This window comes from Oratosquilla oratoria, chromosome 35, assembly GCF_046742065.1.
Source record: "Oratosquilla oratoria isolate Oo_2021 chromosome 35, ASM4674206v1, whole genome shotgun sequence".
In the NCBI taxonomy this organism is placed as follows: domain Eukaryota; kingdom Metazoa; phylum Arthropoda; class Malacostraca; order Stomatopoda; family Squillidae; genus Oratosquilla; species Oratosquilla oratoria.
This window is the reverse complement of record NC_134811.1, coordinates 146,680-148,081: the sequence shown is the minus strand read 5'-3', so window position 1 is coordinate 148,081 and position 1,402 is coordinate 146,680. Positions and strand designations below refer to the sequence as shown.

Here is a 1,402-nt window from a genome sequence, read left to right as displayed (position 1 = left end):
GTCTTATTTGCAACAACACATTTTCTAATGAATCAATGAAACCATCATGACTTAAAGAACATTTGATAAGAAAACATTCAGAGAAAGCCAGTAAACCCATAGCTTATTATGAAAATTTGAAGACAAACTTCAACCAACAAAATACCCTGTCATCTTATTTGAAAAAAAAGTTCACAGACAGATGAAGGTGGTTTGACTGCATTGTATGAAATTGCGCAATTAGTTGCAAAAACTGGGAACGCACATACATTTGCTGAAAATGTCATTAAGCCTGCATTTGAAATTCTAATGAAAACTGTGTTACAGCAAGATTCAGCGAACACATTAAAAACAATTCCGTTGAGTTAATGACTCAATCCGCCGACGAATCGATGAAATGTCATTGAATGTGAAAGTCAACTAGTTGAAATGTTAAAAACTAGCAAATTCTCGATTCAGTTTGATGAGTCAACGGTACGTGACAACAGAGCTATTCTTATGGCGTATGTTCGTTTTATAGATGATAACTGCAAACTTTGTGAAGAGATGTTGTTTGCAAAACTATTAGAAACTGACACAACTGGATTATCCATTTTTGAAGCTACAAAATCTTGGTTTGACGATAATAAAATCCCATTAGGAAACTTGGTATCCTGCGCAACGGATGGTTGGTAAGTAGAAAGGTTTTATTGCTTGCATGAAGGAATTATGTTCTTCAATCCTTGAAGTTCATTGTGTGGTACATCGTCATCATTTAGTTGCCAAAACACTTAGTCCTGATCTTCATGAATCATTAAGAGGAGTTATAACTGTCAATAAAATAAAGTCACACAGCAAATACGATCGACTTTTTCGAAAGTTTTACACTGATACTGAACGAGAGCACGTAAGCCTCATTCTCCATACAGAAGTTCGTTGGCTTTCAAAAGGAAACTGCCTAGCACGATTTGTAGAGTTATTCGACACAATTGTTAATTTCTTAGAAAATTTAGGAGAAAACAATTTTGCAGAAGAAGTCAGAAGCCACAAGTGTGACATTTTCTTTCTAGCGTGGATTTTTCGTAAGCTCAATGAAGTGTCACTGCAGCTTCAAGGCAAATTATGCACGCTACTGGATTGTAAACGTATTTTCAAAGCCTCTGCTAAAAGTTGCATTGGTTCCGAATGAATATGCAGTAGAACAATTTCAAAGACATGCCTGAGTTAACAGAAGTAAAGGAACAACTCACAGAACAAGCTAAAAAAAGTACGAAGAATATTTAGTAAAATTGAGAGAAAACTTGAACAGACGTGTTTTTGGTTGTGATGTGGAAAGTGCCGATGAAAATCTGCAAGAAGAACTCATTGAACTGAAATGTAGTTATGAATGCAAATACAATTTTGAAAAAAATGGAATAAATGAGTTATCGCTATCAAATACAGC

The 1,402-nt window shown here is 35.0% G+C and overlaps 1 protein-coding gene across 1 annotated transcript; it reads left to right on the top strand.

Annotated features, from left to right (window-relative positions):
* The first annotated feature begins 676 nt into the window (after nucleotides 1-676).
* On the top strand, nucleotides 677-1,147 carry LOC143018479 (protein FAM200A-like). Its single transcript, XM_076173851.1, has one exon. The coding sequence runs from the start codon at nucleotides 677-679 to the stop codon at nucleotides 1,145-1,147; it is 471 nt and encodes a 156-aa protein (XP_076029966.1).
* Nucleotides 1,148-1,402: the final 255 nt, after the last annotated feature.

Coding starts and splice junctions, on each gene's coding strand:
- LOC143018479 (XM_076173851.1), top strand. CDS start 677: ATGAAGGAATTATGTTCTTCAATCCTTGAAGTTCATTGTGTGGTACAT.